General features: G+C 43.1%; 1 protein-coding gene across 8 annotated transcripts in view; it reads right to left on the reverse strand.

Annotated features, from left to right (window-relative positions):
* Positions 1 to 9,449: 9,449 nt before the first annotated feature.
* The window catches only part of Xpnpep1 (X-prolyl aminopeptidase 1), a 59,849-nt gene continuing 55,176 nt past the window's right edge, over positions 9,450 to 14,122 (reverse strand). For all 8 annotated transcript variants that reach the window (XM_058581292.1, XM_046450246.2, XM_046450249.2 and 5 more), the window contains 2 exons: positions 13,130 to 13,228; positions 9,450 to 9,988 (listed from right to left, as the gene is read on the reverse strand). In XM_058581292.1, the coding sequence (XP_058437275.1) occupies positions 9,860 to 9,988; positions 13,130 to 13,228 (228 nt within the window). In that variant the 3' untranslated portion in view covers positions 9,450 to 9,859. The remainder of the gene's footprint in view (positions 9,989 to 13,129; positions 13,229 to 14,122) is intronic.

Below are 14,122 nucleotides of genomic sequence, written 5' to 3' on the forward strand. Positions count from 1 at the left end.
GGTTTGACTGTCTTCAACACAGGGCCCAGTGGAATCCTGGGAAGAGGAGAAACAAAAAGGAAAGACAAGCGTGTTGCATGAACTTCCCTGGCAGAGAGACAGAGAGGTAAGGCAAGGCTGTCTGGCACACGTACTAGTCAGGACGGGGTTTGAGTTAACCTGCAATGGCATCCATCCAACGTGAGCACCCCATGGAGAAACCTTAAGAGAAAAATTATCCAGGTTATTCCCTGCCCTGAAAGAGCAATGTTGGAAGCAGAATAAATTGTTGGGGGAAAAATAATTTTAAAGGGAATCCCAGCACTCCTAATTATTAAGGAATAAGTGTCTGGTGAGATTACAGAACATATGATGGAATCTTCCATCCAGCTCTATCCAAGTAGAGGAACCTCCCAAGGAAAACACAGATCACCCTTCCCTAGGAGTGGGCAGTTATATATATATATATCTCCTTTAGTGCAATCCATGGCAGGGAAGCTCCTGAGGTGTTGGGTGTTGCATCACTTGTTTGCAAAAGGATGCACCAAGAAATTTTTTTTCATAGGAAGCGTCCATCTGGCATAAGATTCTTTGTCCACACAACTTTATATATTGCACAAAGCAAGACAAGTACTAGCATCTCTCCAGAGTTGTCTGGTTTTGACATTTTTTCTGCAGGGACAGTTTTGTTTTATTTACAACTGGCCAGCCTGCAACACCTCCATTCCATCCATTAGCACCTCCATCTCCTGTTTGGGAGAATTCTCTAACTTGTAAAGCCTCATAAGTCCCAGCCCCTGCCACTTTGCACTGCCTTCTCTACTAGTGAAAGTCAAGGAGGCCACATGGCTTCTCTACCACCCTCTGCAGTTGGCCACCAACCAGGCATGACAGGTCAAATGTTCATTCATGGCACTTTGAGCCTGGGCAGAGTTATGCTATGTCAGAGGGATTGTTTGAAAAGCAGATTCAGCACAGCGACTATAGCCTTTTAATACCTTTCCTCTTGCCTCATTGTCAATGCCACCAATAATTTCTCATAAATTCTTCCTCTTTCCATCTGTACTTCCTAAATATGGGCAAAATAGGTTTTTGATTCTCACAAGTGAGAACACAGCTGGTTCTGTTTCTATCACACATATAACAAGTCCACATGTCTACCCAAAAAACTTCAGCTCTGATTCACTGCAGGTTCTTCCATTCATTTCCCTTTATCTCTCTGCATTCCACCAATGAAAATAGGTGCTCAAGAAGGGAGGCAGGGGACACTAACCCATAGGATTAGATGATCTCCTAAGTCAAGGCATAGAAACTTGGCGTGAGGCTCACTAAGAGCCACACAGAAGCATCTTAAAGTCACTGAGAGTGGATTTAATTTCAAATAATCCCATGCTAACATACAAGAATATAAATAACTACACTTCACATCTGCCTCATGAGATATTATGTCTAAGTATTTAATTTTAAAGTCACACTGAACATTATGTTTTAATTAATGAACCTTGCCTCACAACGCAGTGAGGAGCATTTCTGCCAGTTAGCAACAGGTCGCTTTCCTACATGTCCTCCAAATCTACACTGCAATGCCAGGCAGGGGGAGCAATGACCACTCTGTCAATTTCTGCCTATGGGTTTCTTCACCTGCTGGTGCCTCACTTTTTTGTCATCTCCCTGTCAAAGGACAGTTAGAGCATGAATGCTTGCATCTGGAGATGCTATTCCTTGAAGCAAATACAATTTCTTTCACTGAATCACTGAGTGTGCCCCTCACATCGCTCCCCAAGCCCTCCCACCATGCCCAGCATATGCAAGGAGTGTGTCCAAATCTGCAAATGGCAGCTGCCTACATGAGATGGGCATGTATGCCATAGAGGCACAGAACTACATTGTCTCTCAGATACCAGCACTGTGCCTGAGTCAGGTGGCTGGTGAAGTTCCTGATTCCATTACTAACTGGCTGTGCAATCTTGAACAAGTCATTTCATTTCTCTCCACTTGAGCTTCTTAACCTGTAAAATTGGACTATTAATAGCACTCACCTGATAGGATTTGGCGAGGAGGATCTGGCACTTAGAAGGGGTTCAGCAAAGTAAATGTTTGCTATTATTCTGCCTTTGATCTCTGCACTTTCTGTCAATCTCTACAGCAATCCCACAGACACAAATGTTCTTCATGTGACTTGTCATTATTCTATTTCATTTTTTGCAGCAATTCCTCTTCTTTACCAGACGCTCAGGGCTATGATGGGCTGCCTTGATCCATCCACATTCCCTCACCTGGTTGTCACGGAGCCTGGTACAGCAGGAGGGTGGGGAGAGAAGAGTAAGTGAACTAGCAGGACCAGGGATCTGAACCTAAACATGATCCCAGGCCGCCACACAAACACACAGTGACAGAGCATCAAATAGGAGAGGTGGGGAGAGGTGGTGGCCCAGGCTGGGGGCACATCTGGGAAGTCCAGCAAAAAGAGGGAGTGTCCCATCAGGCATGAGGGAGTGTAGGATTCTGTAGACTGGGGTGGAAAAAGAGTCATTCAAGCAAACAGCTGGTATCAGTCAAGCTGGGGAACTCCAGGCCAGAGGAATGCAAAGATCGGGGTAGATGGGAGAATAGACTAGCATTGAACATCTGTTTTATACAACATTTGTAAAAGGAAGCATTATTAAACACTCCCATTCCTTTTTTGGGGGAAGGAAGAAATTGTGGCTCACAGAACCTAGGGGTCTAAGACCACCTGAGAACTAAGCAGGAACCAAAGCTGGCTCTCAGAAGAATTCAGAAGAATTCAGAAGCCGGGTGCCTTTCTAGAAGTGAGCACAAGGGAGAAACGGACTGGCAGAAAGAGGACTCAGGTTGACAAGTGCTGAGGTCTTAGAGCCTGGGTGGGGCTAATCCTGAAGGTGGGGGTTAAGGAAGTTCATTTTGAGACTGAAGAGATGGGGATAAGGAAAGTGCAGTCAGGACAGCATAACAACGGGGCCAAGATTAAAGGTACTATTGTCATCATGGAACAAAGGAAATCTCCTGGATCACCTGAAGTCTCAGCAGATTGTGATCTTACTGGGGCTGAGTGCCAGACTATTGAACTAACCAGACTACCCAAGGCTACAGAGTACAAAGCACATGTGGAGAGAGCAGGAAAGGATTCTGGGGTCAGAGTGAACATTAACCTGTATCAATGTCACAGTACAAAGCCTTTGTTTAAATAGGAAAAAGCATAACAGAAGGGAGCCCTTAACCCTCTTTTTTATATTGCAGAGAATGCAGTCCACACCAAGTTTCCCACTTAAGACCAATAGCACAGATGAAGAGTCTCAGGGGAAAGAGAAGAGAGGCAATAGTATCAGTGGTGATGATAAAAAAAGACCAGGGAACAAGGTTGTGGTGAATTTCTACCATGGTGAGCCCTCTTATACAGAGGTTAGGGGTTGGCTGCTCTCCCAACTAAATGGACACATGTTTCTGGGGAAAGTGTGAGCCAGGCATACATAGGATATGCCCATAGGGCAGAGCACTGAGACCCAAGCAGTGGACACCTGCCTGTTCCACTTAGATCAGAAACTCCCCTACATCAGAGCTGCATTTGAACATGCCATGCCTCCACTGAAGCACACTGAAGCTTTGTGAGGGGCCCCATGGCATGCATCTTTCTGTTCCCATCACACCAAGCCAAGGATCCCAGAAGAGCTGGCATTTCAATCCATCTGTGTTAAATGAACTCCACCTACACTCGTGGACTGGGCACAACAACCTCTCAGAGGACACGGAGTGACAGCCATGTTTCAGCCTTCACATCAGTAAGACAGCACTCTTGAGGGTCCTCCTCAGATTTTACATAGCACCTGTAATTCAAGTTGCATCCCTAGCTGCCTGGTGGTCTCTGCTCTCTCCAAAGCACCACACCGCCATCTGCTGACAGATGCACAGGAGGTGCAGCGGGGCCCACTCTGCAGGAGTGCTTTGGATCTCCAGTGCCTCATTCCCCAAGCTAGCCTTCTTCACCCTGGCCTGTGAGGCTGTCAGCTTTGGAAACCCCAGGTTCCCTTCCTTATTGTTCTCCCAGCATCTCCCAGAACTCATTTCTCTTTTCCTCAAAAATCTGTATCTTGTTCATAAATGCATGTCCTCCACTACCCCACCTAGGCGTATTGTGGGCCCTTCTAAGGCTAACGTGAACGAGAGCGAGCCTGGGGTACTAGAATAATAAGCCAGACACCTCTCCTTCCACGACTCAGCCCATCTCCACTTTATTAAACTACATGAATTGTATGGCATGTGAATTTTATCTCAATAAAGCTGCAATTAATTTTTCTTTTTCATGTCTTGGCTTGGGTTGGAAAACATGGACATAAGCTAACATTCAAGAATACTATCTACCTGAGCTCTCTCATTGAGCCTCACAATCAGGCAAGGGGGAGAAACCACAACCACCCTCATTTTAAGAGAAGGAGAGGGTAGTTCAGAGAGGTAGTGGTGCCCAGAGACTCATAGCTGGTATACAGTGCCATCTGCTTTGGAACCATGTTTCTAACCACCATAATACTCTCCTTTAGCATGTTATTTCTATAATGGAAAAATAAGATTGAATTTTCCTTAGTAAGAAAATAAAACTTTTTGACTTAAAATATTGGAATACTGGTATAATGTAACTTAGTGGTGGAGTATTTGGCTGGCAGGCTGGCACATGCAAGGCCTTGGGTAAAATCCACACGTGTATGTGTGTGTGTGTGTGTGTGTGTGTGTATAGAGAGAGAGAGAGAGAGCGATCTCACATGTGTGCATGCACACACACACACACACACACACACACATATATGATATGATAGAAAGCAATCAAGATTTCCTTCAATAGGTGAATGTATACACAAACTGGTATATCTATACACTGGAATATTATTCAGTAATTTAAAAAAGAAATAAGCTATCAAGCCAAGAAAAAGATGAATTTTAAATATATATCACTATATAAGAGAAGCCAGTCTAAAAATCTACATGCTGTGTGATTCCAATTATGACACCTGGAAAATACAAAATTATAAAGAGTAAAAAGATAAGTGGTTGCCAGGAACTTTCAGGAAAACAGGGAGGAGACTTGTACAGGTAAAATTCAGGGGATTTTTTTTTTTTTAGGTTGGTGAGACTATTCTGTATGACATTATAATTGTGAACAGGGGACACTCTGCACTTATAAAAACCCACAGAACCTTACAGCATGAAGAATAAAACTCAGTATGCACAATTTAAAAATAAAAGCATTTGGGGGTTGAAGGAAGCCCAAGAGGGGATGTAGAATGTGACCTAACTCTATTAAAGCATATGAAACAATCTCTCTGAAGAGAGAGAGGAGAAAAGGAATTGACCTCAGCAATTTAGGAAATAAGTCCATGGAATCTGAAAAAACCAAGTGCACGTAAGCACATGTCCTTCCTGGAGTCCTAAGAACCTTGCACCTAACACTTCCCCAGGTACTAAAGTGAGCAAGTCAGAAAAACAAACTCAGTTTCCTTGTAGTTATTCTATAATTTATCATAAGCCTGTTTCCCCACTCCATATTATCTTATCATTTATTTAAAAATGAAGAATAATTCTTTTGACCCACGTTTTTATCCTGCCATCTTCCCTCTGATCTCTGGAACATTTGAGTTTCATTCTGGTCCACAATCATTATGAGACCATCTTGTCCACTTGAGGTCTCTTGGACTTAATGCTAAGACAAGGCAGCCCAGGCAGGAAGCCAGGCACCTGGCACCTGTTAGCTCTGCCTCTCAGGCTGGAACCAATTAAGTCCAACTGCTCTGAGGCTGCCTTGGGAAGTGACAGGCTTAACAGTCTGATGAGCAAACAGTGGAGTTGCCGTCACACTTGAATTATGGTCTGTTTCAACTCCAAGTCAACTGCGATTCACAGCTCCCATTTCCTTGGAGAGAGAAGCTTTCAGGACATCAGAGGAGATGACAGCCTGAGTCCTAGGGGGAGGCCTCCTGGCTTCCACAGGGAGGACAGATGAGAAACATGAGCAACACGTTCTACCATTTGGGGAGAGATTTCTTTTTGAAGTCCAACCTTACAGTACGTATTAGAAATATGAGCAAGCACGAACAAAAGACATTTGAGAATTGAATCTTCAGGGGATCAAAATGTATCCTGTTATTGGGAGGCTCTACTGCTATGCTTCGCTGACCTCACTACAAATATAACCTAAGAAGCAGTAGCATATCCTGCTTCCTCCCACACACCACATTGGAATCAAGGATTCTTGAATAAGAAAATAAACATACAAAAAAACTGTTGGCCAGTTTGTTTTTAAGTATTCTCTGATCTTGGGCTCACCCTACTAGTAAAATTTTCCTTGCTGCTTCTCAATGGTAAGTATAGATTGGATCTTTTATTTTCCACTCCCTCAACTGGAAAAGTAATGAACAATGCAACCATGTGCTGATTAGTGGCCATAGTATACTCTTATTTATTCATCAGTCAAAGCATTCAAATTAAAGATATGGTGTAAGATTCTGGGAAGGTGGCAAAGTAGGAAGCACCAAGAATCTGTCTCCTTACCTGGACAGTAATTGTTCTGGCAGAATCTGTCTGTTTTAACTACTTAGCACCTCTCTGAAGGCTTGCAACTTCCAGGGAAAAGCTGACAGTAAATTGAGGTTAATTTTGGTCAATTTCAGCTCTTAGCACTACCACAGCTAGAAAACCTCACTTCTAACTCTTGGCAGGCAGCTGTGCATACACCCCTGAAGCAACATGCACAGAACTTGGGGCGGGGGGGTGGGGGGGGGTGGTTGTGTGGGCAAAAAGACCTTGCCAAATATACGGGACATGTGCTCTGATTGTTGGTCACTGCTTCTAATCACAGAGATACAGATGTGGACAGCTATTGTCATACCTCCCTGTGGATAGATGCCTTCCTCCATCCAGCTAAAGCCACTAACATCCAAAGGACTGAAAAGACCAGCATTCTTTGAACTTCCTTCATTTTTCTTTTTCCCTTTTTGGGAGCCAGGCATTACAGACAAAAACATTCAAAAACAATTGTGTACACAGGGGAAATGAGAAAGTGACACATTTCCCTAGGAAAAGGCTCAGATTCAGAAAAGAACTGAAAAGACCTTAATTTTTTTTTACCACAAACTGATATTTGGCATAAAGATCACTACAACAATAAAATAATAATAATCAGTAACAAAATAAATAAACTCCAGGAAAGCATGTGATTTGCAGAGTTACCACATTATTAATTTTCAACAAAAATTCACAAGACAGTGAGGTGAGGTTGTGGCTCAGTGGTAGAGCACTTGCCTAGCATGTATAAGGCACTGGATTCAATTCTCAGCACCACATATAAATAAATGAATAAAATAAAGATCCACCAACAAATAAAAGATATTTTTAAAAATTCACAAGACAAATAAAGAAACAGGAAAGTACCATCCATTCAAAGGAAAAACAAATCAACAAAAACTATTCCTGAAAAAAAAACTGACAGGAGATATACAATGACTTTAAAACAACTATCTTAAAGATGCTCAGGAAGCTAAAGGGAAATGTGTAGAAAGTCAAGAAAATCATATTTTGACAAAATAAAAATAGCAGTAGAAAAAAACTAAAAAGAAATCATGGAGCCAAAAAGTATAGTAACTGAAATGAAAAATTCACTAGAAGAATTCAAAGACAGGCAGAAGAGTTGATAAACTTAAGACAGAACAACAGAAATCATCAAGTCTAAGGAATAGAGAGAAAAAAGTTAAAGTGAACAGAGTATAGGGACTTGGGGGATACCATACAGCAGACCAACATACACAACTGGCAGTCCCAGAAAGAACAGTGCACACACTGTTTCAGGACAAAGAAGTGGAGAGAATGTTTGAAGAAATAATGGCTAGAAAATCCCCAAATTTGATAAAAGACATGAATATAAAATCCAAGCTCAATAAATTTCAGAAAGACTCACACTGAGACACATTATAGCCAAATTTTTAGAAATCAAAAACAAAGACACTTGAAGGCAGCAAGGGAAAAGTGATTTATCACAAACAAGGGATCTTCAATAAGATGATCTCAGATTTCATATCAGACACTTCTGAGGCCAGAAGGCAGTGGGCTGAAATATCCAAAGTGCTAAAAGATAAAAACTGTCAACTAAGAAGCCTGTATCTGGAAAAACTGTTCTTCAAAAGTGAGGGGAAAACTAGGACATTTTCGAAAAACAAAATCTGAAGAAGATCATTAACAGTGCACTTACCCTGCCATAAATATTTAAGGGTTCCTAAAATGTGAAATGAAAGGACAAAAGACAATAACCTGGAATCATATAAAGAAATAAAGACCTGAATAAAGGTAAATACATGGGCAATTACAAAAGCTCCTGTTTTAAAAATGGTTTGAGAGTCCATTTTCTGTTTTCTACTTTTACTTTTAAGAGACCTGTACTTTTTTTAAAAATTATTCAAAAAGCTAACATCACAAAAGAGAAATTTAATCAGACCAGTTTTTAAAAGAAGAGTCATACCAAGGACTATTCATTAAAAATAACTAGGTATACATGTATCAATATGCAAAAAAATTGAATATATTGCCAAGTTAAAAAAGCAACTGTATATAGAATGATCCAATATTTGCACATGCGGAATACATGTTCAAGTGTATGCACATATATCCTTTTATAAATACATATATACAGATTCAATATTTTTTTTAATGATGAATACAAAGAAGTTGGCAAAAATATGTAGCAGATAGTAGTGGTTATACTTAAGGATTATATCTTCGGGTTCCTAAAGAGAATGCATTTTGGGGGGATACTAGGAAACACTAATGGGAGACAGGGAAAAAAAGACACAGAAGTGAAAGAAGAAAACACTGAGTCTATTACTGAGCAAGTTACTACTGTGGGCACCTGAGACTCAATGCACCAGGGACATCCAGAAAAAATGTAGGACAATATCCCAGCCAAGGGATGAGGAAGTCTGTCTGCCCCCAACTATGATAGTGTGAAGTCACGGGAACACTAACTCTAGGCCCATGGGGCTTTCTCCACATGTGCATCAAGAGAAAGTCAAGGGACACTTGATGTAAAATGCTATTTACAAAAAAATGGGATGATGAGTACTACGGCTCTGTAAACATGAATGAGATAAATGAGTTGCAGCAACTCCTATAGGGCAGATTAGGGAAGACCGTCACTTCTGACATAATTATTATTGTTTTCTTTTATTTTCATATCAATGACACATTTAAAATATTTTTAATGAGATAATAAAAATACCAAAATACTAGGTTTTCTAGAGGAAAGAAAAAATAAAATAAATGGTCACAATTAATGCAGAAAATATGCAGGGAGGCTAGGGTCTCTCCTAAAGGGGCCTCCACCTGGAAAACCATGCCTCAGAGGCCAGTAGCCCTGGCAATCAGCTTGTGACATGCAGCGGGCAGCACCCTGAGGAAAGAAGACAGCTGAGACAGAGCAGAGATCTGACATTTTTATTCACTGATCATAAATATAGTCCCATGAACATCAAAGTGATCATGAATGATGGACTAGCACCTGGAACATGACCATCATGGAGCCCTCGCTGATTCGCCATCACTGCCAGAGAGCTCAGGGTGCCTCCCCTTCACTGAGTCTTCAGCTTAGTGGGGACCCTCTTTCTGGGGTAGCAATTTTATTCCTGGCTCATTCTCAACAATTAAAAAGTCATAAAAGACTGTTTTCAAGAAAATATCAAAGAAGGTAAGAAGATTTTCAGTTCTTCTTAGAGTCTAAAAGTAAAAAGGGGAGTTAGGCAAGGAGAAGAGGAAAGGGGAAATATGTCAGGGGTCTGCCAAGTTTCTTCTTTCCCCAGAGAATTTTACAAAAAATAAAACCAGGGAGGTATTAATGCTGTTTAGAGATGGGTTGCGTCTCTCTGATGAGCCACTCCAGAGCTTCCTGTCTGCCCTGTTTCTGCAGTTCCTTCCCGATCACATCTCTGCAGGTCAGGTGGTAATTGTTGAGCCAGTCACACTGCAGGGAGGAGAAGAAGGACACCGTCATTACGCCATTACCAAAAAGCTATAGAGACTGAAGGTGAGGGACTCACGAACTGAGAGCATAAGCTGGGGGTCAAGGTGCACAAAACCCTTTCTTCCTGCTCACAGACGGCAATTCCTCATGCCTATTTCCCTGGAAACAGATGGGACCAGCTACAGTGCTTATGGTGAAAACACTACCCGAAGAGTCTATCCTATGGACTGACACTGTCTGCAAGGGAACCCAAAATACCTGGTGGTAAGTCATGGCTTTGGGCTTCCCTGAGTGTGGTGCAACTTGTAACAGGCAGTCCCCTACTAGAAACACCCCAGAAGTGATACCTACAGGCCTTTACAAAGAGAGATGGAGCAGGGGCCACTAAGCTGTAGCTGCTGCACCCACCCATGTGGATACATTCTCTTTCATCTCAGCTGTCTTGAGGAGGTAGAAGACTCATGCTAAGAGATGTGCCCAAAGCTGTCCTGCCGATACAGTGGGTTTCCCACCCCATATCTACTAACAGAGCTGAATAAACTAGATTGGCAGAGCCCAGGTGGGTCATGTGTGTGGCTGTCTAGATGCCACCACACCAGGAGATTTAAAAAAAAGAAAGAAAAAAAAGATTACAAGGAAGAAGGTGCTGAGGGAACTAGGTGTCTGGGTAGGGACTGATCCACTAGAAATGAGGGAGGGGGAAAACTCTGTGGCAGGTAAAAGGGTGAAATCTCCCTCTTGGTGGGGGTGCAGGAGAAGATGAAATAAAGCAAATTTTGCTCTCTCCACATCCCAGGGTGTACACCTAGCTATAGCAAGGCTGACAGGACCCCACTGCCACTGGAGTGGCTGTAAGAAATGAGCCACACTCATTCGTGGAGGCAGTAGTATTATTACAAAGGAGCTGGCTTCAGGGAATATAGTCAGGACCAGCTTCCAAAGCCCAGCTGAGGAGACAAGAAAGCAGAGAAATGGGGGTATGACATAGCCAGGGCTCTGATCCCAATAAGAGCCACCAGCCCTACTGGGAATTAAGGAAAGCAGGGCAGGGGCAAGAGCAAGTGAACCACTGTCTTCCCTTCAAAAAGCCAGATGGATGGTGGGACCTCTTGCCACTTCATATGCCAGGTTGTTTTCTTGTGTTGTATGAAATCTTAAGGACATGAGAAACAAAGAGAGGCCAGGCAAGGTTACAAAGCAGCCTGCCATCCACAACAACTCACAGTGAAGGTGATGGTGGCCTGAGGAACCCTGGGGTCCCAGGGACACTCACAAAAGTCCTTTGTTAATGGGGGTAAGGAATAGGAGATACAGATAGCCTCAGAGGGGCCTGAGCAACATCCCAAGGCTCCAACACTGCAGCTGCCCAAATTCACTTCTAAGGTCCTCTGGTGCCATCTGGTGACAAATGATAGAATGCAGACTAAACTGGAAAACTTCAAGGCGACTGCTAAGGAAACAACTGGGAGAAGTAGCAGGCAATGGCCAGGTATTTTAAAAGCCCAATGGACAAAATCTTGTTGCAGGATTTGATTGTCCCTTCAGCCAGAATGAAGCCCCAGATTTACAAAGAAGTATGTAGAAAAGGGAACTTTTGCCAAAATATAATAAACAAAATACTACTCAGGATGTTAAATACTCTTGCACGCTGTTATTTGCAGAAATTGGTTTATGATCCCCAGAATAAGAAGACGTTATTTGGGGGCTGGGGCTGGGGCTCAGTGGCAGAGCACTTGCCTAGCACATGTGAAACACTGGGTTTGATCCTTAGCACTGCTTAAAAACATAAACAAAACAAAGGTATGCTGTCCATCTACAACTACAGAAAAAAAATTTTTAAATATATTATCTGAACTACAAAGCATAATCAGCAAAATAATTTTTCGATGATTCAGCTAGACCAGGTGCTAAGGTGGGATCTGGATAAGATTGATCCCACTGGTCTATGTCCAGTATCCTGGGGAAATACAGGTCACAGGTTGACAAAGCTTTCTCCTTCAAGGAAAAGCGGCCTTGCTTAACACACTGCTTTCCTAAGTAGAACATCATATGAGGCAGATGCCTCCTGATTCATACATTTTGTGTAGACAGGAAGGACTGCATGTCACAGAATTACTTGATAAGAAGCCATAGCCTTGGGCTTCCAAGAATGCAAAGTGATGTATCACTGGAGAATCTCTTGCTAAGACCCTGGAAGCTGTGCCCAAGGGTCATTGTAAGAGACACTGGTTCCTAGTGGGCACAGGAGTTCTAAACAGGATTGGCTCCTAAGTGGCCCATGACTGCCCCAAATGAAAAATCTCTCATTCCTAGGTATCCTGCCACACTTATCCTGCCTTTGGCTTCCATCAGTCATCTGCTTTTTACTAAGACTTCTGATCCCCAGCCTTGCTCTGGAATTTGTGTCTGGCTTCTGGCTTCCTGGTGTGAGAACTGGTTTGTCCTTTAGGTGCTAACTGCTCCTGCCATGCTTCTTTCTACTCTGATCTTAATCACCTGCCTGATCCCTCAAGCCTGACTCCAAGTCCCCCAGCCTGCCACCTCACCTGGCCTCAAGAGCTGGGAATTCCTCCACAATTTAAAGGGTATTTATAACCTGTAATCCACCAATATTATCATATCCCAGGTATTATGAAGGGCTTCACAGCCCCAAAGTGACCACAAAAGTCACAGAAAGGCTGGTACCATCTCTCCTGATCTGGGTGACACTGGACATATAATAGACTTTGTTTCTCATGTCCTTAAAGTTTCATACAACACAAGAAAACAATCTGGCATGTGAAGTGGCCAAGAGGTCCCAAGGTCCATCTGGCTTTCTGCAGGGAAGCAAATAAGCCCATGTTTGCTAAACACATCTCAGTGCACCTATGGCAGAACAGTACAGCTATTTCCTCTAGAAAAGCAATGGCTACTATTCCTACACACAAATTCTAGAGCCCCACATGGCTGAGAGAACAGGATTGCCTCTGCCTGGAGACCCAACAAATACAGGAAAAGCTCCTAGGTCCTCAGGGGACTTCGGGCATTTAGACTGTTGGCTCAAACTTCTCAATTAAAAAGTGAGAATGAAGCAGAGAATTTAGGGAAGCTCTCATCCCCAACTACTAACACTTCTCCCCCTCACCAACACTTTCCCATTACCTCTTTGTCTGTAAGAGATTCCACATCTATCATTTTGGTCTGGATCGGAACCAAAGTTAGAGGCTCAAAGGTCAGGCTTCCCCGGTTATTGAAATTATACTGTGGGAGAAGGAAGAAACAGCAGCTTTCAGCCCTCTTTACCACCATGAACTTGCCATGAGGGCACTCCAAGGCCCGCACCTCTCAGAACCAGATGTAACTGGGAGCTGAAAAGTGCTTGGCTGTTATCACCATTTCTAATAGTTACATGAGGCACAAGAACACACTTTCTAAGAGCGGCCCCAATGGGCATGTGGCTATGTCATCAGAAATAGCCAAGCCACAAACACTGAGGGGCTCTCAACAGCAGGTCCATAAGGTTGATGTCCTCTGTGATGGAGGAAGCAGGGACAAGGGCGTGGGGTATCTGCACTGAGCAGCACTTCTGGTTTTGATTCTCAAGGTTCTGCTAGGGTGTAGGCTCTCAGAATCATAGTTTAACAGTCATCTGTGTGACTGCCTTGACCCATCAGGTGACAACATGGTTGTCCATCAGGGCACACAAGAGCATGCTGGGACTCTGTTCACTGGTGACACTTCCAAGAATAGCGACTTCTGCAAGCAAAAAGATCCCCAAGGTCAACCTCCTAGCAGACTTAGGAGGCTACTTCCCCCTGGCTATTCATCTGCATAAACATCAAAGGGGGAGGCACAAACAGACAGTTTGGGTGGAACCTTGTACCTAAAATCCTGCAGCCTCTTGGTAACTCCAAAGGTGAGAAAGTGAAGTGCATGTGTCTCATATTGCCTGGAGCCCTAACCCACCCTATAACTCAGGATTCCTCCAAGGACACCTGTGGGTGTAAAGAAATCATAGCTTCCAGTTTCTGGCTTCCAGTAGGAACAAGCAGAGGGGACTTCACCACAAGCCACCTCTAGTAAACTCAAGCTTAAAATCACATCAAGCGGGGGCCAGCCTGGGAGGCCATGAGTTCTAGACCCAGTTCATTAGTG

Source organism: Marmota monax, unplaced genomic scaffold, assembly GCF_021218885.2.
Source record: "Marmota monax isolate L192 unplaced genomic scaffold, Marmota_monax_Labrador192_F-V1.1 WCK01_AAM20220418_F8-fsc00004, whole genome shotgun sequence".
Classification (NCBI taxonomy): domain Eukaryota; kingdom Metazoa; phylum Chordata; class Mammalia; order Rodentia; family Sciuridae; genus Marmota; species Marmota monax.